Source organism: Gracilinanus agilis, chromosome 2, assembly GCF_016433145.1.
Source record: "Gracilinanus agilis isolate LMUSP501 chromosome 2, AgileGrace, whole genome shotgun sequence".
NCBI lineage: Eukaryota > Metazoa > Chordata > Mammalia > Didelphimorphia > Didelphidae > Gracilinanus > Gracilinanus agilis.
In genome coordinates this window covers 353,910,409-353,935,364 of record NC_058131.1, presented here as the reverse complement: position 1 = coordinate 353,935,364, position 24,956 = coordinate 353,910,409, and the positions used below count along the sequence as shown (strand labels likewise).

Here is a 24,956-nt window from a genome sequence, read left to right as displayed (position 1 = left end):
ATCTGTAAAACTGAACTGGGAGGAGGTAGTAGTCTTCTTGGACTACATGATCTCAGAGGCCCCTTCCAGCTCTGAGAATCTCCCTTCAGGGTTCCGAGGTCTCTTTAAGTTGTGATATTCTGTGTTCTTGGTTCTTTCCCAACTTTCATGTGACTCCCTTTTCTCCCTACCCAGTACACAAGCACGCCCAGATTCCCTGTGGAAAATATTGGAAGCCTTGAATGACCTAAACTCCAAAACAACCCACAATAACAGCCCTCTTCTCTGCCACAAACCTCTTTGAATTCCTGGGTTCCACACCCCAGCAGCCCAAATGCTGCTGGCTCCCTGAGGCTAATATCCACCCACTTCCCCCCAAGTTCTCTAGATAACATAGGCCCCATCTCATAGCCCTCACAGTGCTTCTCCTCTGTACCCAGGGCTGCCCATGATGGAGGTCCGCATCAATATCTCCAGGCAACAGGTGGAAAAAGTCTTCGGTCTAGAGGAGTATTGGTGCCAGTGTGTGGCCTGGAGCTCCTCAGGCACCACCAAGAGCCAGAAGGCCTACGTCCGCATTGCTTGTGAGTACTCTTGGGGTAACTGGGAGGAAAGTGGGGTCATAAGCTCGTCCCAGACCAGGAAGTGAGCTTTCATGCCCTTCCTTGAGCAGAGGGACAGGATCAGAGAGCCAGAATGGACTTCTCTGGATAGGGGGCACTCCAAGGCCCTCCCTCTGCTGGGAGCCTAGCCTCAACTCTGAGGAGGTTGGACAACAGGTCCAGTTCAGACTGCCCTCCCTCCTCCAATCCCAGGACAGAGAACACGTCTGGGGCAGTCACACTTAGAGTCCACTTCCAGCCCTGAATCTGGCCAGAGAAAAGACCAGCAACTAACCCCACATTTCCAGGCTCCAGAACAAGCCTGATTGTGGAATCTCTCTTATCTGTTCCCCTCTAAGCCCAGACCCTGTTCCTCCCACCTCCTGGGGGTGAGGAGCAACCATCTTCTAGATGCCCCTGACCACAGAGGCTGGGTTTTGTACCAGGGCCCAGGAAAAACTCCTCTTAGTGCCCAGCAACGTCTCTGCCAAACCCAGGAAGCTCCGAACCCTTTCGTTTTTCTTCCTAGATTTGCGCAAGAACTTTGAACAGGAGCCTCTGGCCAAGGAAGTATCCTTGGAGCAGGGCATCATCCTGCCCTGCCGCCCCCCTGAGGGCATCCCTCCTGCTGAGGTAAGAGGCCGGCCTGGGTCTCTGGGGTGGCGTCCAGCCCCTACCCCATTCTCTCTAATTTTTGGAGACACTGTGCTCAGCTTCCTTCCTATTTCCCCACTCCAGCTGGACCCTTTCAGTCAGCTCAGGGTATAACTCTGGGTGAGGCACTTCTATTCTCTGGACCTCCATTTCCTTTCCTATAAAAATGAGGGGGTTGGTCTAGGCAGTTTCTGAGGAGCCTACAAATTCCTCTGAGCCTGTAATCCAGATGTGATAGATGGGGCCTTGAACAGCGGAGGCAGCACAGCCCACCATGCGGCCTGTCTCCCCCTGGGGGCCCACCACAGTCTCATGCCATGGGGCCAAGTGGGAAGGGGCTCTCCGGGGAAGGTGAGCTCAGGCCCATTCAGCATGGGCTTGCTCCTCCTCAACAGGCTGGTGGTATTTTTGGTTTATCTGGTTTTAGTGGGGTCCAATGTCCTGTGTGAGCAGACTGCCCTTTGGCTGCCTATCAGTGTGCCCTTTGGCATCTATGCAGTGCCCACAGCAGTACTAGAAAGAGCCTTATGTTTGTAATAAAAAAGGCCTGGGTTCAAATTCAGACTATATTAGTTAGTACTTTTGTGACCCTAGACAAGTCACAAGAATTAACCCCTCTTCATCCCAGTCTCCTCAATGAATAATAAGAGGGGTGTACTCAGATGAGTCCCAAAGTGCCCACCAGCCCTGGCATTCAGAGATTCTTCAAAGTCCAGTCTGGTCCCCTGGGCAGAGGCAAGATCAGCCCAAACCCGAGCCCAAAGGGCATCCTAATCGGATCTCTGCCCCCTCCGTCTTAGGCCTGGCTCTGGCAGTATTCCAGCATGCTTGTCCTAGAACAGGTTTGCCCTCCTCAAGTCCCCGAGCTTGAGGGGTTCCCCACACTGCCAGTCTGCATCCTCTCCATGTTAGAATCTTTTTCACTCTCCCCCAACTCAGACTGAGACCCTACCCAGGGTCTGAGGGGCGGGAGCCATGCAGGCAGCACCCCTCTCGGAAGGCCCAGAGGAACAGGCCAGGCCGGCCCGGGCAGTGCCCCCGGCCGTCCCCTCCTCGGTAGTGCCAGCGGCTCCTCCGGCATCTCCTGTCCTCACAGGTGGAGTGGCTCCGGAATGAGGACCTGGTTGACCCCTCCCTGGATCCCAACGTCTATGTGACCCGGGAACACAGCCTGGTGGTGCGCCAGGCCCGCCTGGCCGACACGGCCAACTACACGTGTGTGGCCAAGAACATCGTGGCTCGGCGCCGCAGCAGCTCTGCCGCGGTCACCGTCTATGGTGAGCCTCCACGTCCTCCTCCACCCCCCGCCGTCATCTCTTATGGCCCGGCCGCCACCAGAGGGAGGGCCCACGGAGCTCGTGGTGTGAGCTGGGCTGTGGGCGCTCCAGGCTAAGAGGTGCCAAGATCTAAGGAAGCTGGGGGCAGGGGGGTGGCACAGAGCCTGAGGGCACTCTAGGAGACGGGTGACCAGGCAGAGAAGTCTACAAAAGGAAGCTGCACTACAGGAACGGGAGAGCCCAGGGCCAGGGGCCGCCGAAAGCCGTGGAGAACGTGGCATGAGGTGGGCGGCAACGCTTCTCCTAGATCAGGCGGGGTGAGGGGACCCCAGGTGCGTGCAGATTTCTGTCTGGGTGTCGGTGCACATTGGCCTGGGAGGAAAGCCTAGAAAAGAGGAGCTGGCCAGAGTCTGGCCTCCCCTGCCTTCACCTCCTCTTTCGTCTCTGCCTTGGGCACCTCCGCGGGTAGCCACCAGTGCCCAGGGGCTGGCTGCAGCTTTGGATGCTGCCTCTGCAGGGTCCTTTGCCGCCGCTCTCGGGCCTCCAAGCCCGCCCTGGGGAGGTGCTCCATGCCAGGCCTCAGGCCTCGCTGACCTTGGTCCCTTCTCTGTCCCACACCAGTGAACGGTGGGTGGTCGACCTGGACGGAGTGGTCAGCCTGCAGTGCCACCTGTGGGCGAGGCTGGCAGAAACGCAGCAGGAGCTGTACCAACCCGGCACCTCTCAACGGGGGCTCCTTCTGTGAGGGCCAGAGCGGCCAGAAAACCGCCTGTGCCACCCTGTGCCCAGGTACTGGCCCCTCGCCTCCACTACCATGGCCACCCTGCATCGGTCACTCAGCCGCCTCCATCGCACCAGTCCCACCATTCAGGCCAGGCACATGGGCCAGAGGCCACTTTAGCTCTGGGTGATGGGGCTGCTAGCCGCGACTCTGGTCAAGTCCCAGCCAGGTGTACTTTTAAAAGGACATTGACAAACTGGACATGTCCAGGGGAGAACAACCAGGATGGTGAGGGGACTGGAGAATGCGCTGTGTGAAGACTGACTGAAGGAGCCAGGCATGTTAGCTTGGAAAAGAGAAGACTCAGGAGGGTGTGGGGTGCCTGAGAACTGCCTTCAAGGCAACCAAGTGATGCCATGGGTAGAGCACTGGGCCTGTAATAAAAAAAAAAAAAATCTGAATTCCATCTGGCCTCAACAGTGTGACCCTGTCTCAGTTTCCTCATTTGTAAAATGAGAATAATAGCACTTACTTCTGAGGGTTTTTGTGATGATAAAATGAAGTAATTAAGTTAAACATTTTGCCAGCCTCATTAACAACTATGAGTAAGAATTTGAAACACTCTCTGTCTTGGAGAAGAGGACTTATATTTGTTCTTCCCAGCACCAGAGGGCACAACTAAGAATCAGAGGGGAGTGGTGGAGATATAGATTTAGGCTGGACATACAGAACTACTCTGTAGCCATTCGAAGTGTCCAGGAGTTGGAATGGACTCTTCTGCCTTAGTAAGTGTGAGTTTCCCATCAGTGGAAACTTAGATATTGGGGATACTGGGGAGATGATATTGTTGGACTAGATGAATTTGGGTTCCTTATACTTCTGGCATTCTAAGATTCCATGAAAAAAATTCCCGTTGAAGTGTCTGAAATTCCCCCCATTAGCGCTTCTTTCCCCTGGGTTCCACTTTGGCCCTTTCTCAGCAGCTCTTGCCGATGGAAACACATGTCCTCCGTAGCACCAGGTATGAATGAGCATCTGAGATGGCGTTTCCCCAGAAACAATACTGGATGCAGAGGGAGACTAGTTTTTCAGATCTGCATGGTGGGCTCCATCTGCTGAGAATGAGACTTGGCTACTCCCCCTCAGTATCACATCTGTTTCTCCCCAAACTGGGCTTCTTCCCTTTGTACCTCGTCCATGAGAAAGGTTGGCTCCAGAGGGGAGTCCTTTGGAAGTTTCCTTGGCACCGAGACCAGAGAAGTAGCATCTTCTGACAGAAGAGACAGGTTAGGAAGTGGCAGGAGTCAGTGGAGAGGGTGCTAGGAATTCGGGTTCTGGTCTTGGCCTCCCCACTAATCTTCTGTGCGACCCTCTTTGGATCTCATTCTCCTTGTAAAATGATGGTTTGATTTTCTCTGGCATTCTCTGTGCCCTTTCCAGCTTGAACATCCTTTGTTTTAAGATTCCTCTCCACACCTGACATCTCCCTCCCAGCTCTGACAGTCTATGTGCTAAGTTCCCTTCTAGCTGATATTCTGTGTTCTAATCTCCCTCCTAGCTCTGACATTGTGTTCTAAGCTCCCTCCCAGCTCTGATATTCTGTGTTCTAAGCTCCCTTCTAGCTCTGGTATTGTGTTCTAAGGCCTCTTCAAGGTCTAATATTCCATGAGCTGAGGTTCCTTCCACTTGTAACATTCTACGTTCTTTGTGTCTATTAAGTACCCAGTGTCTGAGCATCAGAGTTGGGCTCTGGGCTCTGGGCCCAATGCCCTCAGGCTCTGGCCTGTCCTTTGTGAATTGATTTCTCTGTGTGAACATTGATCCCAGAGTCCCAATGATACATCCCCGTGTCCCTGGGGCCTCAGCTCGGCCTGTCCAGCTCTTTGGTGGGCTGCCATGAGTTGGGGAGTTAGTATGTGGTTGCGGAAGGCACCAGGTGGTCAGGGAGAATGATGAGGGGAAATAAAAGGAGCCCACAATGGGCAAAGGGTGGAGAAGCATGCCCAGTGCTGGCATGCTAGGGTTGCCGTAGGGCCAGGCTACATGTGGTAAATGTGGGTGGATTGTGGCTGCACAAGAGAATCGGGTTGAGGTCTGCCACTGCCAGCTTAGGGCTGTTGTTTGTCAGCCCCAGACAGTGTTCTAGGGCACAGCTGGGCACAGACCATCATCTGATTAGAGAGAATGAGCACCACAGAACCCAGCTCTCGTGGAGAGACACACCCAGCCCAGCACAATCTCTGTCTCAGCACCCGTGTTATAAAACAGCAGGATTACTCAGTCAGTCAGCAGACATTATAAAGCGCCTGCTCTGTGCCAGGTGCTGGGTGCTGGCAATATAAAACAGCCCTGCCCTCAAGGAGTGGGCAGTTTATACAAACTAAATACCAGGGTATATGATGGGGGGAGGTCCTAGCAGCTGGAGGGCCAGGAGAGACTAGGAAAAGCTTTGTGTATAGGGTAGCACTTCAACTGAGTTTTGAAGGAAATAAAAGATTATTGGGGAAGGGGCAGCTAAGCGGCTCAGTGGACACAGCTCTGAGCCAGAAGTCAGAAGAACCTGGGTTCAAATCTGGTCTCAGTCTCTTGTAGCTGTATGACTCTGGGCAAGTCACTTAACCCCAATTACCTAGCCCTTAAAAGCTCTTCTCACTTAGAACTGATACTTGTCAATTCTTAGGCAGAAGGTAAGGGTTAAGGAGGGAAAAAAAGGATAACTTGGGGAAAGAGTCCATTCCTGGCACGGGGAACAGCTAGAACAAAGGTATGAGGTGTGAGGAAGAAGAGGAAGGTTAACGTGTAAGAGCCATAGAGTATGTGATGGAGAATAATATGTAAGAAGGCTGGGAAGTCGGTTAGGACCTTTATGTGCCAAACAGAAATTTATGTTTCATTCAGTCAATAGGGAACCAATTAAAGCAAACCTAAGTCTGGCCTAGAGCCGATCCGGAGAGCTGATCAAGACCTATTTCCCCAATTTAGCCCACGTTGACTAAGGGGGGACGAATGGCAGCACCTGCTCTTAGTTCTCAGGGTCTCTCTTGGGGAGGATGTGACATGAACTTTGTTCCTGGCCCCTGGGGTCTTCCACATCTGAGATGGCAGGAAACCTTGACACTGCTGAAGCCACTCCATGTTGCCCAAAACTTTGTTATCGGTGGTAGAAACAGTGCAGAAAAAGGTATGGCTCCAGGGCAGAGAGCCTGGGTTCAAATCTTGACCTTGTCATTTATTTTCAGTCAGCAAGCCCCTATCACTGAGCTAGTGGGTGCTGGGGATTCAGATATCAAGGGTGAAACAATCCACCCTCTCAAGGAACTTGGGTAAGCCAACATTCTCCCTCTGAGAATGTTTGCTCATCTGTAAAATGGACACAGTACCATTTCCTGCGCTGACCTTCTGGTTGTATTCAAGCACTTGGTAGTCCTTAGGGTAGTCCTTACAGAACTGGAGTCTGCTATTTCCACCAGAGCGGGAACCTCCAGCTTCTCTTTTCCCAGCCATAGCCACCCTGGGCCAGGACAGTCTGGGTTACAAATGCTGCAAACATTTATTAAGTGTATAAGTCACTGTACTGGGCTAGAGGTTTAAAGATGACAGTGAACACGGGCCTTCATAATGAGCTGTTTATAATATAATGGGGGTGTGGGGAGAGCAAATACCAAAACAGTGATGCAGTAACAGAATGGGATAAGTAAGGGTAGTGCAGAACTCCACACTGTGAACCTTGGAGAGATTCAGGAAGGAGAAATCACTTTCACCTGGGGGCGAGGAAAGAAAAGATGGCACCTTGGGACAGCTAGCTAACACAATGGATGAGAACATCAGATTTGGAGATGGGAGATAGCCATGTGACTTTGGGCAAGTCACTTAACTCCTGTTGCCTGGCCCTTAACTACTCCTCTGCCCTGGAACCAATAAACAGTATTGATTCTAAGAAAGTAAGGATTTAAAAAAAAAAAAAAAAACTCAACCTGGGGCAGCGAGGTGGCACAGTGGATAGAGTACCAGGCCTGGGGTCAGCTGTATGACCCAGGGCAAGTCACTTTACCCCAGTTGCTTAGCCTTTATCAGTCTTCTTAGAACTGATACTAAAACAGAAGGTAAGAAAAAAGATGGCCCCTGAGCCAGGCCAGAGGTGGAGAAAAGGCAGGTAGGTCAGCTCCAAGCATAAGACAGAAGAGCTGAACAAGAATAAGGCCCCAGCCTAGTCCAGTTTGGCCAAATCAGCGCACACCTGAGGCCCCCGGCAACTCTAAATCTCAGATCCTAGGAAGTGACACCCAGCCCTTCTCCTGTTGAGACCAGAGGCGATGCTCGAAATGAGTATGGAGGCCAGGGTTTCCCCCAGAAGCAAGCATGAGATAAGGCTGGAACCAGGTTATGGAGGGCCTCAAAAGCCAGACTAAGGACCTTGAGACTAGGCTTGAGGAGGGAATAGGCCAGACTTGGCAGCACATTAAATGCACAGGAATAGGGGGTAAAGGAGATGGAAGAGCCTGTGACTGGGTAGTCTCAAGCTTGAGGTCTAAAATGAAGGTGGTACCACTGGCAGTCATTAGAGGGAAAGGGGGAGGTTCTGGAGAGAAGCTAGGAAGTTCAGCCTAAAGTGCTGGTGCCGTTTGAGGAGCCATATGATTGAATGGAATTAAGACTTGCAGCCAGGAAGACCTGGGTTCAAATTATGTGACTCAGATTTATTAGATCTGTTCCCCTAGGCAGCTCTCTCAGCCTCCATTCTTTCTTTAGCAAAATGGAACTAATAATACTTAGAGGCTTCCTTCCCTCCCAGGGTTGTTGTAAGGATGAGGCCCAAGGTAAATGGCAATTACGTTTATTATACAGGTAGAAAAGTTTATCATGCATTTGGAAATCCAAGACTGGACCCTGAGGGAGAGGTTTAGGCTAGAGATGTGGCTTTGGGATCCCTCCATGTTGAAGCAATAATTAAAGCCAGAGGAGCCCATAAGATTATGGGAGAGAGAAGGCCAAGGACAGAACTGTTCCTGGAGGGAAGAAATGTTTGCAGCTGACCTTATAAAAGCAGATTTCCCCAGTTGCATCATTGAGGAGAAAAAGGGTTGCTAAGGCAAGGAAGCACCAGCTCCGGGAGGCCTTGGGTCTTGTAGTCTTGGCCTGGAAAACCAGGGGATTTCAGCCAAAAGGATCCCAGATCCTCACAGAGGCCTTCTGAGGCAGGGTTTGAGCTCAGGCCTTAATTCATGATTCCAGGATCAGGACTTAGCGTGGAGCCAGACAGTGGAACTCCCAGTCTCCAATGGAGGATTAAGTGGAGTACGTGGCAGAGATCCTCAGTTCTAGAGCCCAACTAGGGCCAGCCAGGAGCTGCCTATTCATTCAGCGATGCTCCTGGGCATCCCATGATCCTCGCTGCTGGATACCGCCCTTAGCACCACACCTAGCCCAGGCTCTGCCCTCCCCAGCCCTGGCATCATACCACCTGCCACTTCCATCAGCCCTCGCCCCCGCAGCCGCCGCCATCACTCGTTGCCGCCGCCATCCTGTCCGCCGACCCTCCCCGCTCCACCCTCCGTGGCTCAGAGGGCCTGGCCTGGCGTTGCCAGCCCCTCCGAGGCCTCTCCTCTCGGACCTCCCTTGTCTTTTCCCCCGAAGCATGAGGTGGAATGGGGGAAGGAAGTGTGCCCTGCCCCTGCGGCTAAGGAATTGACGGTTTCTTCTTTGCCTCTGTCTGGTGTCCCGTCTCACGTGTGCAGTAGACGGAGGTTGGACCGAGTGGAGCAAATGGTCGGCCTGCGCGCTGGACTGCACCCGCTGGAGGAGCCGGGAGTGCTCCGAGCCCCCACCCCGGAACGGCGGGGAAGAATGTCAAGGAGCCGATCTGGACACCCGCAACTGCACCAGTGACCTCTGCATCCACAGTGAGTCCCCCATAACACCCGTTCACCCGCCCCTCCCCCACAGGGAAGCTGGCCAGAACTATACCCAGGGGCTTACAGCGAGTCCTTCCGCCATGACCCCTTACCAGGAAACTTCCGGGGACCGCCCTGGTAACCCCGCCCACATGGATGCCGCCTCTCCCACACTTGTGGTGACTGAGCTCTCCCTCCACCCCAACCTTGAGTCCTACCTGTGCACCCAGCAAAGGGTCTCCTTCCCCCAGCCCACCCAGCTCAGCTCTCCCGGCCAGTGGTGGACCCGGCTCCCAGATCGCAGCCTGAGCCTGGGCAGTGTGGACTTAGGAGCCCGAGGGACCCTTGTTTCTCATTCCGTGGCCCTGCATGGTACAGAGGGGCTAGGTTCAGATCCAGCCTTGACCACTCTGTGACCTTGGCAAAGTCATATAAGCTCTGAAGATACGAGTTTCCTCACTTGGGACATTGATTTGTTCTAAATGCCCTTTCTAGCTCAAAATCTGTGGTCCTGGGAGACCAGGATCCCCCCTTCATGTAGAACACTTGGGGGGGGGGGGGTGAAAGCTCTCAGCCAATGTCATACACACAAACCTAGAGGCTGTGATGCTTCCCTGAAATAACCTTCTCCCCCCCACCCCCACCTTCTCTTTCAATTAAAAACCTAATTATCTGTGTCAATTCCTTCCTGATGGACCTTCCTTCCATTATGCAGATTCCCACTAAAATCAATATTGATTCCTCTAGACAGCTAATCCCCTGTCTCCTCACCAGGGCCCCTTGTCCTTCCTATTCTGCTCCACCACTCCCCACCCCCATCCCCAATCAACATCTCAAAATCCCATCTTGCCCCACCACCACCACCCCAGCACACTTCCAGGAGCTATTTCCACACATACCCAGCAGTCTCTGGGTCAAGCAAGGATGGCCAAGCACAAAGTTTCTGAAAGAAATAAAATGTGAGAAGCAGAGAGTAGACAGAGGTTCTTGTCCTCTGAGCCCCGCAGACACCCCCAGACCCCCATTTTGGGCCCAGACCTTCATAAGGGGACTAGGCTTTCACAGGCCACAGTAACTGGTCTTCAGAGACTAGTCCTGGGAAAACATGGGTTTGCCTCCCTCCCTCTTCTTAGCTACAGAGACGTCCAAATCATAGAATCCCACTTAGAGCAGGAAAGCACCTTCAAACGTAGACTGTCAGAGCTCAAAGGACCCTAGAACACAGAACCAGAAAGGATGGAGGGAATTCTCTGGTCCAGCTTAGATAATTGGGTGAAGAGGGGCCCTTGTCCAAAGTCATGCAAGTTAGTGACTGATCTGAGACAAAGAACCCAAGGCTCCCAACTCCCCAAGACCACGTTGCTATTCTCAGCCAGTCAGCACCCCAGTGACTGCAGACTGACTCCCTGCTGCTAACTTAGACACCCGGCATCAAATATAGGTGCCCCACAGAGTGTGAACTTTTCAGACACTTGCTCTGTGGGGGCTGGGTGACTAGATCCCAGCTGGGCAGCTTCATCACCTTTTTCTGTGACGCCTCTCACAGCTGCCTCAGGCCCAGAAGATGTGGCCCTGTATGTAGGGCTCATTGCCGTGGCTGTGTGCCTGGTCCTGCTCCTGCTCGTCCTCATCCTGGTTTATTGCCGGAAAAAAGAGGGCCTGGACTCCGACGTGGCTGACTCGTCCATCCTGACTTCAGGCTTCCAGCCCGTCAGCATCAAGCCCACCAAGGCAGGTGAGGTCACCCTGCTCTGGCCACACGTGACAGGCGTCCCCTGGCCAAGGCTTCTCCAGAACCCCAGGTGGCTGCTGAGGCCCCCAGACAAGGTAGACCATCTCTCTTACTGACAAGATGGGCTTCACAAAGGCACCATCAGGTAGGAGCACTTGGATCTCCATGTGTCAATGGCCTTGGCCTGAAATTGGACCTTGGGGTCTCCCATTGGCTTTCCTAGCCCAGGTGACTAGAAAAGCAACTAGACAGTGTACCTGAGTTCAAATCCCAGTCCTGCCACTTAAGTAGATCTGTGACCCCAGGTAGATCATTTAATTTCTCTGAGCCTTAATTTGGTTGTCTGTAAAATAGGGACTATAATAGCTTCTACCACCAGACTCACTGTGGTGTCTGAGGAAATCATTTTATAAGCCTTAATGTGCTGTAACAATTATCCTTGATTAACTCAGACTAGAGCCTTTGCTCCCAGGGCTGGTGCCCTTTCCAGTCTAACCTTCAGCCTTCCAAGAAGGGTTCGAGGGCTAACCATCAGTTTGTTACTGTTGAATCTTTTCAGTCGTGATTGACTCTTCGTGACCCCATTTGGGGTTATCTTGGCAAAGATACTGGGGTGGTTTGCCGTTTCCTTCTCCAGCTCATTTGATAGATGAGGAAACTGAAGCTCACAGGATTTAATTTGCCCAGGGTTTGTGTACACAGGTAGTTTCTCGGGCCTAACTTGAACCCAGGTCTTCTTGACTCCAGGCCCTGCATCCTATCCACTGAGCTTCCTGGGTACCCTTTCAACCCTCTGTTAGCTACCTAGTAAATTGAATTCGCCGGAATTCATTTCCCTGCACATCCTGTCTCATTGTGGTTTGCATCTTAGAAGGAAGAAGCCAGTTAGCAGCGCCCAGGAACAGCTACTGGGTCTAGTTATTGGCTGTAAGGGCCAAGCGGGAATTGTCCACAGGGGGCTGTAATAGCAAGGATGGCAGGGTTTCCACACACAGGAGCTTAATGTGTCTCTTGGATTTCATGGTCTCCTAGAAAGCTCTGAGACAGGAGTGACCCTCCCACTCTCCTGGCTCAGCCTCTGTCAGGCCGCCTTTGGAATGCCACCTTCCATCCTAGGGCTGTGTTTTACCAGAGCCTTCTCCTTCCAGGTGATGCCCCTTGGGGCTTGGAGGTTGGCTCCTCCCATATAATGTGTGCTCCTTGAGGGCTAGGGATGTCCTCCTGGATGTTTGTCGTTTTAGGGGATTTCTTTGGTGGAGGAGGGAGAGGGAGAATTAATTCTAGATATCCCCAGGGCTTAGCACAGGGCCCACCAGTGCTTACATGCATGTGGACTGATTGAGCAACTGGTAAGCTGGAGTTTTTGACTCAAGAATGGCAACCAGAATGGCGAGAATACTGGAAAACATGTCCCATGGAGGGCAATGGAAATATTTGTCAGAAGAAGAGAAGACTTCTTCAGAAAAGGGGGGCAAGTTGATAGCTCAGCCCTCCTAGGGAAGGGGGTTTCAGGTGGTTCCCTTCAGTCCCCAAGGGGAAGCACGAAGATCCTGAGGGGATTTGCAGAGAAGCAGCCCTCAGCTCTGTGTAAGGAGAAAACTTCCCGACAGCTGGAGCTGTCCAAGAGTGAAGTGGCCTCCTTGGGAGATAGTAAGTTCTCCATCCCTGGAGGTCTCCATGAGAAAGATGGATGGCTTAACTTCTTATTCTTGTTCTCTAATTCTTCCCCCTTTTTCTCTTTTCCTTCCCTAACAGACAATTCCCACCTGTTGACCATCCAGCCAGACCTCAGCACCACAACTACTACATACCAGGGCACCCTGTGCCCTCGGCAGGAAAGTTCTGGTCCCAAGTTCCAGCTTACCAATGGGCACCTCCTTAGCCCCCTGGGTAGTGGTCGGCACACCTTGCACCACAGCTCCCCCGCCTCAGAGGCTGAGGACTTTGTTGCCCGTCTGTCCACCCAGAACTACTTCCGTTCCCTCCCCCGGGGAGCCAGCAACATGGCTTACGGGACCTTCAACTTCCTGGGGGGACGGCTAATGATTCCCAATACAGGTATGGCTTGTTGTGTGATGGGGAGACTTTGACATGAGGCCATGACAGCTTCCTTCAGGAAAGGGAAGAACAAAAGAGAAGGGAATAGATATGGGAGAGTAAGAGGTACTATTGTGGAAAGACTTCTAGACTTGGACACCTGAGCTCAAATCTTTTTTGGTTTTTAATTAATTTTTTTAATTTTTTACCAGTTACGTATAATAACAAATTTCCACATAAGTTGTCCAAAGGTATATGATCCAAATTGTCTCCCTTCCTTCCCTCTCCCAGCTGAGCTCAAATCTTAACCTTGACTTTACTGTCTTCGTAACCTTGTTCAAGTTACTTCCCCTTGATCCTCAGTTTACTCATCTATAAAATGGGGGCGATGATGCTTGCCCTAACTCCCACACAGAGCTGTTGTGTGGAAAATGCTTTATAAACCTTAAGGTGTTATAGGTGAGTTATTACCATCATAGCTAATTAAATGGGTCTAAAAGGATTTAGGGTGACAGGGACCTGGGGTTGGAGGGAGAGAGACCACTAGGGTCTGTATCTCTATTATGAGTCATATGAATTTGAGGAAAATAAGCAAGTACCTGCTGATGGGCCTTTAAAGCCATCTTAGCCAAAGCCCTTGCTCAACTCCAGTGGAAGAATTTTGAGAAAAGCTGGGGCAGCTGGGGATAGGGCCGGAGCAAAGTCAGAAGTGTATAATACAACTTGGGGCAGAAGGTTATGGTTTAGTGAGCCTGAGGTGGGTGCTGGGACCTCTCAGGGCAGGCTGAGATGGCTAGCACCCAGAGATCGCTGCAGGGGAGAGGGAACTCATAGCTGCTGCCCTGCCACATGTCTGCTTTGATGGAACCCAAGCCCTGCCATCAGTTCCTGGGGATGTACCTGGGTAGCCCTGTGCTCAGTGCTGAGGCCACAAGAGCATTTGTGAGCATTTAGACAGGAAGCAGTGATCACTTAGAGCTAGCATGGGTTCACTAAGAAAGTCACACCTGACTTGTTTCCTTGATGAATTTCAGTCTGGAGGGGGTGGTCTGTAATGAACAGGGCTTTCTTCTGTTCACTGTTTTTGCCAGGGACAGGAGGAAAGGAAGGGAGACAGAGAGGGAAGAATGGATGGAAGGGAGAGGAGAAGGGGGATGAGAGGACAAGAGGGAGGGAGGGAGGAAGGAGAGAAAGATGGAAGAAAAGAAGGAAGGGAAGAGATGTAGGGAGGGAAGGAAGAGAGAGAGGGATGGAAAGATAGAAGGAAAGAAGTAAGGAGGGAAAGATGAAAGGAGAAAGGAAAGAAAGAAGGAATTATTAGACATCTACTATGTGCCAGGTACTGTGCTACAGATTTGCATTTAATCCCCTCAACAACTATAGATGATAGGTGCTATTATTAGCCTCATTTTACGAATGAGGAAACTGAGGCATACAGAGGTTAATTGACTTGCCAGAGACTTGGAATTGGGATCTAAGATCAGATTTGAATTGAGGTCTCCAGGCCCAGTGCTCTATCCACCGCGCCACCTAGTGGCCTCTACGGGCATGTGTGGCATCCTTGAGGGGAAACTGCAATAACTAGCCCCTGGAGGACAGGATCTGGATCCAAAAAGATGATGAAAGGCTTGAATGTGGGGCCAGATCCCACAAGAGTCAATGTAAAGCCCCGCAACTGAGTTTCGAAAATCCATTCCTCAAGTAGAGAATGGTGCCGAGACATGGCTGAGCACCAGCCTGGGTGAAAAAAGAACCTGGGGGGCGGGGGGGGGGGAGGAAGGGGGGGTCTTGGTGCTCCCCAGGCTCAGGGTAGACCAGTGGTGCCATACCGTACCTCCCTCTGCTGGGTAGCTAGCATTTAGGGAGTCCTGTTGTGTTCTCAAGGTGCTTTGCAGATGTTTCCTTCATCAACCCTGGGAGATAGGACATGTTGCCTTTTTTACAGCTGAGGAAGCTGGGAGCCCCCAAGCTTGGCTTTCTTGACCCCCTGCAGCCTCCTCCACCTGGATGTCTTCTCCTTCCTCTGGATCATAGTGTAGGCTTCAATGCTATTTTTAAGACAAGCCCATGCAGCGCTTTCTCCTTCTCCTTCTCTCTCTCCCTCTCTTCCCTCTCTCTGTCCCTCCCTCTCTTGTCTCTATCTCTTTTTCTCTCTCTGTCTTTCTCCCCGTCTCTCTCTCTCCCCCTTTCTCTGTCCCTCTCCTTTCTCTATCTGTCTGTCTGTCTGTCTCTCTCTCCCCCTCTCCCCTTTTTCCCTCTCTCACCTTCTCTCTGTCTCTCTCCCTTTTTTTTTTTTCATCTCTCTCTCTGTCTCCCTTCCTCTCTCTCCTTACCTTCTTAACATGATTTCTAAGAAAGAAGAGCCACAAGGGCTAAGCAGTCAAAATTAAGTGACTTGCCCAGAGTCACACAACTAAAAAGTGTCTGAGGTCATATCTGAACCCAAGTCCTCCTGACCCCAGGCTTGGCACTCCATCCACTATGCTACCTAGCTGATCCAGACTTCTATTTTCTTAAGGTGTCTTAGACAAGTCTGATGTAACAAACCAAAGGGCCAAGTCACCAGATTATAAACGTCTTTAAAGCCTCCAGTCCCATTGTATTACTATCCCATGCCCTGTTTTCAGCATGATATAGTGCCAAAAGTCCAGTCCTGGTCTCTTAGCAACTGGGTGACCTTGAGCAAATCTCTTAACCTCTCTGAAGTTCCTCATCTATAAAATGAGGATAATAATCCTTGCACTCAGTACTCACAGGGCTGTTATGAGGAAGGTGTTGTTGAATTCTAAGGCATTCTAGATAGGAATGGGAGTTACTCTCCTATGTACATGTGGTCAGCACCTTGTTAAACAGGCTTCAGTGATGTCTGGACCACATTGGAGGTCATGTTCAACAATAACAATACCTTAACATTTCTGTCACATTTACTATGTCCCAGGCACTGTGCCAAGTGCTTTTAAATTATCTAAATTATTTAATTATCTAAATTGTTTAAATTATTGAGCCACACACAACCACCCAACAAGTTGTGCTATTGTAATCTCCATTTTACAGATGAAGAAACTGAGGCAGAGGTTAAATGTCTTGCCCAGGATCACATAGTATGTATCTGATGATGATTTGAACTCAGGTCTTTCTGACTCCAGACCCAGAACTCTATCCACCGTGCCACTTACCTGTAGTAGGCCCAGACAACATGGGATCACAGATTTAGAGCTAAAAAGGGTAGGTAACAGTCATATAGCTGGCTCACCTGCCAGCCAGGGTTTCCAAGGGTCAAAGAAGACAGCACGATACAATGGAAAACAGTATTGAATTTGCATTTTTCCAGCCTGGGTTCGAATCTCAATTCTGTCCCTTACTATACTAGTCTCTCCCAGACCAAGCTTTCACAGTGCTGGATCTCAGGGGATCCCCCAGGCCTCCTCATCTCCCAACAACTGAATTATTTCTTTCCAGACACGGAGCTGAGTCTATCTCTGGTCCCAGATGATAGTTCTGCCCCTTGATAATAATAATACCTAATATTTCTATTTTGTTGTTGTTGGGGTGTTTCAGTTGTATCTAACTCTTCCTGATCTCATTTGGGGGTCTCCTTGGCAAAGATGAAGTGATTTGCCATTTCCTTCTCCAGTTCATTTGTAAATGTAGATGAGTGACTTGTCTAGGGTCATACAGCTAGTAAGTATTTGAGGCTCTGATGATGTAAGGCAGTATATATGTAAAGTGTCTGGTAAATACTGGGGCAGCTCCATGTTGTAGGGGACAGGGCCAGGCCCTGAGTCAGGAAAACTCATCTTCCCAAGTTCAAATCTGACCTCAAACACTTACTAGCTGTGCCCCAAGATATTGGCCCTCTTTGCTTCCTTCCAGGCATTCTCCATGGAACAGTCACCAGGAAGCTTTCCAAACTCATGGAAATAACAGAATTTTAGAGTTGGAATGGAACTTAGGGATCATCAGGTCCACCCCCCTCATTTTTACTAATGAGGAAACTCAGGCTTGAGAGGTTGACTTGCCCTGGGCCATACAAGTAGAAAGTGGCTGAGTCAGAATTGGGATCCATAAGCTCTGACCCTAACTCCAGTGCTGTTTCAACTGGGCTCCGCTGTTTCTTGCCTTCTGGTCTGACCAATCTTCTGAAGCATATTCATTGGGGCAGCTAAGTGGCTAAAGCTCTTGGCCTGGTGTAAAGAAGACCTGAGTTCAAATCCAGCCCTCAGACACTTGCTAGCCATATGACCCTGGGCAAATCACTTTTCCCTGCTTGCCTCAGTTTCCTCATCTGTCAAATGAGTTGGAGAAGGAAATGGCAAACCACTCCAGTATCTCTGCCAAGAAAACCAAATGGGGTCCCAGAGAGCTTTGGACACAACTGAACTGTCAGATTGTGGGGAGCTCATAAAATCCTTGTATATTCTAAAGGCAATATGGGGATCCTGGTGGTTTTTGAAGAGAAATTGGTCAGGCAGGTACCTTGGGAAGATTATTGGCGGCTGTTGGAAGGAGGAGAGACTGCAGGTCAGGGAGCCCAGTTGGGGGATCATTATCATGATCCAGGTGAAAGACAAAGAGCCTGAATGACTCTTTGGAAATGTGGAACCCGCGTGAATCCGAAGAGGGGGTGGGGACAAAAGATATCATACAGGGACAACCACTGGGACTCGGAGGCTGACCAGCTCCCAAGCAGCAAAGGAAAGGAGAAGGTGGTGGGCCACCCTGAGATCACCAGCGGGGTGACTGGAGGTGAAAGCTCTGGGTTGGGGACATTGTATGTCTGCACACATTGAATTTGAATCCTGAAGAGAAGTCTGTGTGGAGATGGCCTGCGGGCGGCCGTTGATGCGAGACCCACATTCAGGAAACAGACAAGCTAAATATTTAGTTTGGGGAATTTGTCCACACAGAGATGATAGGTGAGCCCATAGCAGCTGATGAGATCACCAGGTGCAGAAAGAAGCCTTTGTGGAGGGAGGGGGGAGCCTGGGGCAGCACCCACACTTAGGAGGAGACAGGAGAGGGATGACAACATCCAGCGAAGGAGACCGAGGAGGAGAGGGAAAGACCCGCCAAGAGAAAGGAAAGTCCTGGACTTCAGAAGTTAAGGAAGTAAGGGGCAGCTAGGTGGCTGAGGAGATAGACTCTGTGTCCCTGGGCGAGTCACTGGACCCTCATTGCCTAGCCCTTACCGCTCTTTTGCTTTAGAACCGATCCTCAGTATTGATTCTAGGAGGGAAGGCGGTGAGGGTTTTTTTAAGGACGTACGGCCATCCATGTTACGGGGCAGGTGAGGCGGAGGAGCCGTTTCAGCTGAGTAGTGGGGTCAGAGAGCCACTGCGCAGGGAAGAAGTGGGGACAGGGTGTGTAGACAACCCTTTCTAGGAGTCTGGAGGAGAGGGGTAGGACAGCAGCAGGCACAGGGCCAGCACCTGTCCACCTGCTTGCCCAGGTTTTCTGTGGACTTATTCCAGTTCTCTTCTCCCTCCCTGCCCTACCCCTCCAGAAGCTGGGGCTAATAGAATGAGAGGGAGAAGGGGACAGAAGAGACCCTAGTTTGCAGAAAATCACTGGGGCTGGTTCAGAAAAGACCGGAGGCCACCCAGGTAGGAAGGAGCAGAGCTGGGTGGGATTTGACAGGAGCAGCTTAGAGAGGCAACGCAGGTAGAGGTGAAGCGTCAGCCTTGGAATCAGCATCCTGCCTCAGACATTTACCAGCAGGGTGACTCAAGGCAAGTCTGTGCCTCAGTTTCCTCATTTGTAAAACAAGAAGGGGTGGCTCTGAAGTTCTTTCCCCCTCTAAATCTCTACTGTATAACACCATAATATTATGTAATACTAAATCTAAAATACTATGATTTTCACTCTGGATCTATAGGAGAACCAGACTTTGCACAGTAAAAATAACCCATGAATTCCACCCATGGAAAGAGGAAATGTTTCCTTGTCGTTATGGGGTTATGACACAGGAGTGCTTGGAGGGGCAGGGCAGGGGGTGCTAGGAGGCTGGGGTAAAGTGTTTGCACTTGGGAGATAACCACTCACTAAGGCTGCCTTGCCAACATCATTTCTTGCAGGAATCAGCCTCCTCATCCCTCCAGATGCCATTCCCCGGGGAAAGATCTATGAGATCTACCTCACACTGCACAAGCAGGAAGATGTGAGGTGTGAACAGGACCTGGGCCCTGCTGGAGTGGGAGTGGGGAGGTTTGCCCCAGCCCTGCAACCCCTAAGGGAGAGGGAGGCTTAGCTGGGGTCCTTCTCAGCCCCGCCTGACTCCGAGCCTGGCATGCCTCGGTGGGCCAGGGCTCTTTTGTCACCAGCTGGGCCAAGCCCACCAGCCGGGGGCTCATTGTCTGCCCAGGGAGCTGTGGGAAGGCCAGCATCATCTTGGAATGACATCATTGCTCCTCAAGGCCTTGCCTTCTCCCACTGATGCCTTTCCTCCCCTCCCCTGTCCCATACTTTCCTACTTGAGGCTGCCCCTAGCTGGCTGCCAGACCCTGCTGAGCCCCATCATTAGCTGCGGGCCTCCTGGAGTCCTCCTCACCCGGCCAGTCATCCTGTCCATGGACCACTGTGGGGAGCCCAGCCCCGAGAACTGGAGCCTTCGGCTCAAGAAGCAGTCTTGTGAGGGCACCTGGGAGGTGAGAGGCTGTGGGGGGTGCTCCTGAGCTAGAGGCCCTTCAAAGGTTCAGAGACCCCAAGTGACCAGAAAGGCAGCAGGGGCTATAAGAAGAGGAGGAGGGGGGTGGAAGTCATCTGAGAGTGGGAGGGGAGCCCGGGTTCTAATAACCTTGACATAAAGGCCCTCGGGCCCCAGAACCCACCCTGTGGGGCCTGAGTTAGCACCTCTGGGCCTCACCTCTCTCCCCCAGGATGTGCTGCACCTGGGTGAGGAGTCCCCTGCCCACCTGTACTACTGCCAGCTGGAGGCCCGCGCCTGCCACGTCTTCACGGAGCAGTTGGGGCGCTTCGCCCTAGTGGGGGAGGCCCTCAGCTCAGCTGCCGCTAAGCGCCTCAAACTTCTGCTGTTTGCCCCAACGGCCTGCACCTCCTTGGAATACACCATCCGCGTCTACTGTCTCCATGACACGCATGACGCCCTGAAGGTACCTGGCCCAGCCCTCCAAGCCTGGGAAGCTCCATTCTCCCACCCCCAGGCACAGTTGTGTGTCTCTCCTGCCCATGGCAGCACGAGCCCTGGGGGCTGCCCTGTGCAGGGGGAGTTGGTGTGGCCCTGGAGGGAAAAGAGTCATGACTTGAAGAGTTTGGGGTCTCTGAGGACCCTTCTAGCTCTTGTGTCTGTGCCCTGGGCATGACAACTGGCCTGGCTTGTCTGTGGGGCAGGAGGTGATCCAGCTGGAGAAGCAGATGGGGGGACAGCTGATCGAGGAGCCCCGGGTGCTCCACTTCAAGGACAGTTACCATAACCTGCGCCTCTCTATCCATGACGTACCCAGCTCCCTGTGGAAGAGCAAACTGCTTGTCAGCTACCAGGTGAGGGATGGAGATGTGACCCTGTCAGGAACACCTGAACCTCAACTGTGGCCCACCTCCCATGGGGCATTTGAGTATTAGTCTCCCAAAGGACATCATCTGAGGGTATGCCACCAAGATCAAGGGATGCCCACCTCCAGAGAAGCACCTGGGGCCTTGCCCATCCAGGACTTACCCCCTAGAGAAACTTCCTGGGGGATTTGCAAGAAGTGGGCTCTTCATCTGGTCCCCTATCTTTCACATGCAGGCTCCAAGAAATCATACCCCAAGAGAAGCCCCAGATAGTTTCTTTTCTTTTCTTTTCTCCCCTTACTTTGTGTCTTGATATCAATTCTAAGACAGAAGAGTAGCAAAGGCTAGACAATTGGGATTAAGTGACTTGCCCAGGCTCACACATCTGGGAAATATCTGAGCTTAAATTTGAACCCAGAACCTCTCATCTCCAGGCCTGGCTCTCTATCCATTGAGCCACCTAGCTGCCCCCTGTGCCCGTCTCTTTGTGACCTCATGGATAATACTGTCTCTGGAGTTTCCTTGGCAAAGATACTGGATTGATTTGCCATCTTTCTCCAATGGATTAGTGATCATTACCTCCTTCTTAAAAAAATTTTTTTTCCTTATTTTGTTTTTACATCAACTACTTTTTTCATCAGAAAGCAATCCCATAATACAAAGAATTTAAAAAGTAAGACATCTATTGTGTTCATGACCCCATTCCTCCTCCTCTGCAAAGAGGTATAGGAGACATCATCTCATATCTCTTCTTTGGGGCAGCCATTCTTTGTTGTCATACATGTTTCCTTGGTTCTGCTTACTTCACTTTGTATCAGTTCCTATAAGTCTTCAACTGTCAGAGTTCTTTACTTTCTTCATTTCTTGTAGCCCAATAATTGTCCGTTACATTCATATACCATACCTTGTTTAACTACTCCCTAATTTATGGGCATCTACTTTGTTTCTGGTTCTTTGATAATTACAAGTGGCCATTGCCTCCTTTTCTAAAAGTCCACAGACCATACTTTTTTTTTTTTTCCAAACCTTACTTTCTGTCTTAGTAATATCTCTAAGACAGAAGGGCAAGTGTTAGGCAATTGAGATTAAGTGACTTGCCCAGGATCACACAGCTAGAAAGTGTTTAAAACCAGATTTGAACCCAGGACCTCCCATCTCTAGGCGTGGCTCTCTATCCATTGAGCCACCTACCTGCCCCCAAACTATACTTTTTAATACAGAATTTTTCCAGGAATAGAAGTCTTTTTCACCAGCTTATAACTAAACTCTACCCTTCTTCCTTTTTTTTTTTTTAATCAGCACAATTACCTTTCTCCAGTCCTTTAGCAATCTTTCAAATCTCCCTAGTCTTTCAGAGATCAATAACAACCCAGCAATCATGTCAATGCCTTCTTTGAGTGGCCAAGGTACTGTGAACACTCCAAAAGTTATTCTCATATGATTTCCTGGATGTCTTCAGTTTTAATTCCCCTTTAACAATTTTATTAAATCCTTCCCAATCTGAAGATCACTTTCTTGAAGAGGGAACTACTGCAAGAGCTCAGCAGTTCTGTCTTCCACAGTCTGTTATCATTACCCCATCCACCATAAACAGTGGTTCCATTCATCCTTTGGCCTTCCTACTGCTTCCAACATTAGAGCTTCAGGGATCTTGTGATCTCATTGGTTGGGCCCTTCCTCTAGTGACTCCCACCCTCCCACCCACCCCACTGCACCCCCCATCAATGCACTTCTTGTCCAGACTCTACCACAGATCCAACATGGGTGATTCACCTGGTGGGTTGAGAGCCTCCTCCCCTCTTCTATGAGTTGTCTCTTCCTGTTAGAATGTAAGCTCCTTGAGGGTGGGGACTAGGTCTCACTTTTGTATTTGTATCCCTCATGCTTGGTACATAGCAAACACTTAAGTGTTTTTTTTTTTATTCATTCTTCTTGTGCTGCTGATATTAAGTGGATGCCTGTAGAGCACAGAAGCTGGCCATTTGTTATCTTTAACTGACAGCTCATCATTTCTTCCAGGCCTAAGTTCCAGGGACATCCCTTAACCAAGCTTCTTTTAGAATCTCTCATTTGTAATCGGTTGCAAGGCACCAAGACCCACCATATTCCTTTCCATTTCCATTGAGTGATCCTCAACTCTACTTCCTCGGAAGCTGTGGTATTCCACACTCACAGTCATCCATCATGGGAAGAATTGGCCCCCAACATAGATTTGAAAACAGCTGCACCCCTTCTGTCCTTAGCATTCGCCCCTGGCTTCAGCTCCTTGTGAACCTTAGGATTCCTTACACTCGTTGGTTGTGTTTCTCTCACTTTGAGCTTTTAAACATGGTTTTTTTACAAATCTCAGCCAGTCGATGAGCTCTCTATACAGCCATATTTGTCTCTGTGATGCCAGGTGATTGTTATTGATGAGAAGAAACCCTGGAAAGAGGTCTCCAGTGGAGTGCCCCAAGGATCTGTGGTTGGGCCTAGGCTATTTAACATTTCTGTTAATTACTTGGATAAAGGCATACTTATCAACTCAGCATGCAGCACAAAGCAGTCTGGGAAAACTGGCACAATCACTGACATAATTGTTTTCAAAGAGATCCCAACAGGCTAGAACATTGGGCTGAAACTAAGAATTTGAAATTTAATAAGGGTAAATGTCAAAGCTTACCCAGGGGTGGGGAAAAAAAAAACAAAACATTTCCAAATTAGAAGCCAGTCACCCTGCCCTCTGTTTCCTAGGTTCTCTCTGAGAAATGAAAATGATGATGCTTTGTTAGAAAGCACTTTTTTGACTTTTAAAGTGATCCAGAACTGGGCACATGGCTTTGTGCCCTCACCAGGCCTAGAGACCACTTGGACAAGTGCCAGCCCCAAACTTGCCATCCCTTGGGCATGAATAAAGTTATCAGCCCCAAACTTGCCATCCCTTGGGCATGAATAAAGTTATTGGCCTGGTGCAGGGATCAATCATTGTGTCCCCCCTGGGACCAGCGGTTCTAAAGCTCTCACCACCCCCCACAGGAGATCCCATTCTATCACATCTGGAATGGTGGTGCCCAGCAATTCCTTCATTGTACCTTCACCCTGGAACGCTTTAGCCCCAGCACCACTGACCTGGCCTGTAAAATCTGGATCTGGCAGGTGGAGGGTGATGGGCAGAGCTTCAACGTCAACTTCAACATCAACAAGGTAGAAGCAAGGAGGAGGGTGGGGGCCCCCCACTGTCACTGCCCCCAGCATCACCCACCCCAGGCCTCATCCTTAGCTAGACAGAACCAGGCGAGAGCTGGAGGGAGATCCTCCTAGTCTAGCCCTCATTTGTCAGGGGAGCATGATAATCCTTGAAGGCCCATGTTGGGTGGGTATCCTCCCACAGGGAACTCTCCCACCTCTAACCTCCCTTTCAGGCTCTTGGATGGTCCCTGGGCTGGTGAATGCCACATACGTTGGGGGGCACTCAGATGGCTGAATAGCTTTTCGAGATAACAGGATTCATTCCATCACAGGACACGAGATTTGCTGAGTTGTTGGCTCCAGACAATGAAGGGGGGGTCCCAGCCCTGGTGGGCCCCAGTGCCTTTAAGATCCCCTTCCTCATCCGTCAGAAGATCATCAGCAGCCTCGACCCCCCCTGTGGCCGGGGCGCTGATTGGCGAACTCTGGCTCAGAAACTACACCTGGACAGGTGGGCAGCACTGAGAGATGGGGAAGCCTGCAGTTGGCAGTTTCAGGCCGATCTTAGACCAGGGTCCTCAAGGTCCCTGGGTTCCTTTCTCATATCTCCTACTTGCTCTCCCAGGGGTCTCAGCATCTCCCTTATATAAGAGGTTGGCTAATGGCCGCTGGCCTTCCTGTGCCTGGGGCAGCTTGGGAAATGAGGGAGCTGGAGGACAGAGGGGAGGGGGTCCCTTGGGACACCGGGATGGGGAGGACAAGGGCAGGGCCTACTGATGGACCCCTCTCCCTCTGCAGCCATCTTGGCTTCTTTGCCTCCAAGGCCAGCCCCACCGCCATGATCCTCAACCTCTGGGAGGCCCGGCACTTCCCCCACGGCAACCTCAGCCAGCTGGCCGCAGCAGTGGCTGACCTGGGCAAGCAGGACACTGCCCTCTTCATGGTGTCTGAGGCGGAGTGCTGAGCCTGAGGCCAGGACCGGCTCCCTGCACGTGCACCAGCATCATTGGATAGGACTTGGGCATGGGCCAGAGGCAAGGTGGGCAAAGAGGGTGGACTTATGCTGGTGGCACCCTGGGAACAGTGCCCACCTCTCTCTTCTTTCTTGCTTTGTGCCCAGGGAGCCCCTTCTCACAGCCATGACTGGGCCAAGTTAACTCCCCCTGCCCTTTGAGAAGTGCTCCTTCCCTGGCCCCCTGCTGCCCTGGGTTGGGCCTCCAGCTTGGGGGGATGGGCAGCCGGAGATGCGTGGCTGAGCCAGCCGGAAGAAAGGAAAGGAAGAGAGTTGCTGGGAGAGGGGAATAGGCAGGTCTGGAGGCAGATGGCACGTGTCTGCGTGTGTGGGTGTCATATGCTACCTCTCCCCTCCTCCCCTGGGGTCACACA

At 51.2% G+C, this 24,956-nt stretch overlaps 1 protein-coding gene across 1 annotated transcript; it reads left to right on the top strand.

Moving 5' to 3' along the window:
* The first annotated feature begins 419 nt into the window (after nt 1-419).
* UNC5A (unc-5 netrin receptor A) lies at nt 420-24,534 on the top strand. The gene is made up of 14 exons (XM_044661632.1): nt 420-563; nt 1,111-1,214; nt 2,332-2,512; nt 3,134-3,301; nt 8,969-9,133; nt 10,671-10,859; nt 12,612-12,914; nt 18,968-19,055; nt 19,369-19,537; nt 19,769-20,002; nt 20,241-20,390; nt 23,418-23,585; nt 23,903-24,081; nt 24,369-24,534. The coding sequence occupies exons 1-14, from the start codon at nt 428-430 to the stop codon at nt 24,532-24,534; spliced, it is 2,400 nt and encodes a 799-aa protein (XP_044517567.1). The 5' UTR covers nt 420-427.
* The last annotated feature ends 422 nt before the right edge of the window (nt 24,535-24,956 follow it).